Raw genomic sequence first — 1,503 nt, forward strand, 5'->3', positions numbered from 1 at the left:
GAAAAGAAATAGAAACATTTTATAGAAAATAGTAAAATTAGGAAATCCAACAAATGGCTGACAGCACACTCAATTATACCAATAGTAAATAAAATCTAAATCACAAAGGATTCATTCACAAAATAGCAAAATACATATGTCAATTTTAATAAGAATGTAAAACTCATAAAACTTTCTACTACAGTATATTCATGATATTTACTTTAAAATTAGGAATAACAAGAAGAAATTCTTATTCTGTCTGAAGTAAATATTTTACGGCAGAGTTTTTCCATAGATTTTTTAATCTCTAAATTTCTCAAAGTATATATTAAAGGATTCAACATTGGAGTGAACACTGTATAAAACACAGTAATGAATTTGTCAAGAGGAAAGTTAGAAACAGGTCTAACATACATGAAAATGCAAGGAACAAAAAAGAGAACAATCACCATGATATGGGAGCTGCAGGTGGACAGGGCCTTGCGCCTCCCTTCCTGACTGTGAGTCTTCAGAGAATTTAGAATTATTCCATAAGAGAGAAGGAGGAGCATAAAGACCACTACAGATATTGCTCCATTATTGCCAACTACAGTGAGCCCAAGGAAGTAAGTGTCAGTACAAGCAAGTCCTAACAATGGGTACATGTCACAAGCAAGGTGATCAATGATGTTAGGGCCACAGAAAGGAAGTTTATACACAGAGAAAACTTGAACCAGAGCATGGGCAAATGCTCCAATCCAAGACACCACCACCAAACAGACACAGACCCGTTGATTCATGATGGTCAAATAGTACAGGGGCTTACAAATGGCCACATAGCGATCATAGGCCATAAAAACTAGAAGGAAGATCTCAACACCACCAAATAAATGCTCTACAAACAATTGTACCAAGCAAGCTGTGAGGGAAATGGTCTTTTTATCACAGAGTAGGTCTATAAGTAACTTGGGTAAAATAGTACTGGAATAAAGGGCATCTATAAGTGACAGATAGGCAAGGAAGAAGTACATTGGGGAGTCTAGAGAAGGGCTGGCAATCACTGTCCACACAATGAGCAGGTTGCCCACCATTGTTCCAATATAGATGAGTAAAAATACCACAAATAATGTTTTCTGCCCAGCAGGATCCTCAGTGAGTCCCAAGAGTATAAACTCTGATACACTGTTATTCTGTCCCATTTGTTCTTCTAGCAGATCTGTTTCAGAGATGGAGGCTCAGTAGAAAAAGACCTTCCATAAATTTTGACCCAAACTTGAATCAGTTCTCTCATGAATTTGATCTTCTTCACTGAGCTCTACAGTGATGTACTAGCAGTCAAAGTTCAGCCAGCATCTAGTGGGATTCTCTTGTAAGCATCTCTATAGACCTTTCGCTTTGGGTATCTAAAATACTTGTGAGCATCAGATTGTATCTCAAGACTCAGTTGAATTCTAGACAGAAAAACAGACAAAGGTATCTCAGTCATTCACATACTTGAAATTAGTTACTTATAACTAATTATATCTTGGCATAGATATCAGT

The 1,503-nt window shown here is 36.7% G+C and overlaps 1 protein-coding gene across 1 annotated transcript; it reads right to left on the reverse strand.

Moving 5' to 3' along the window:
* Window positions 1-209: 209 nt before the first annotated feature.
* On the reverse strand, window positions 210-1,160 carry Or4a77d (olfactory receptor family 4 subfamily A member 77D). The gene is given in 1 exon segment (NM_001000621.1): window positions 210-1,160. A coding segment is annotated over 1 exon segment (951 nt).
* Between the last annotated feature and the right edge of the window lie 343 nt (window positions 1,161-1,503).

Source organism: Rattus norvegicus, chromosome 3 (genome assembly GCF_021556685.1).
Source record: "Rattus norvegicus strain SHRSP/BbbUtx chromosome 3, alternate assembly SHRSP_T2T, whole genome shotgun sequence".
NCBI lineage: Eukaryota > Metazoa > Chordata > Mammalia > Rodentia > Muridae > Rattus > Rattus norvegicus.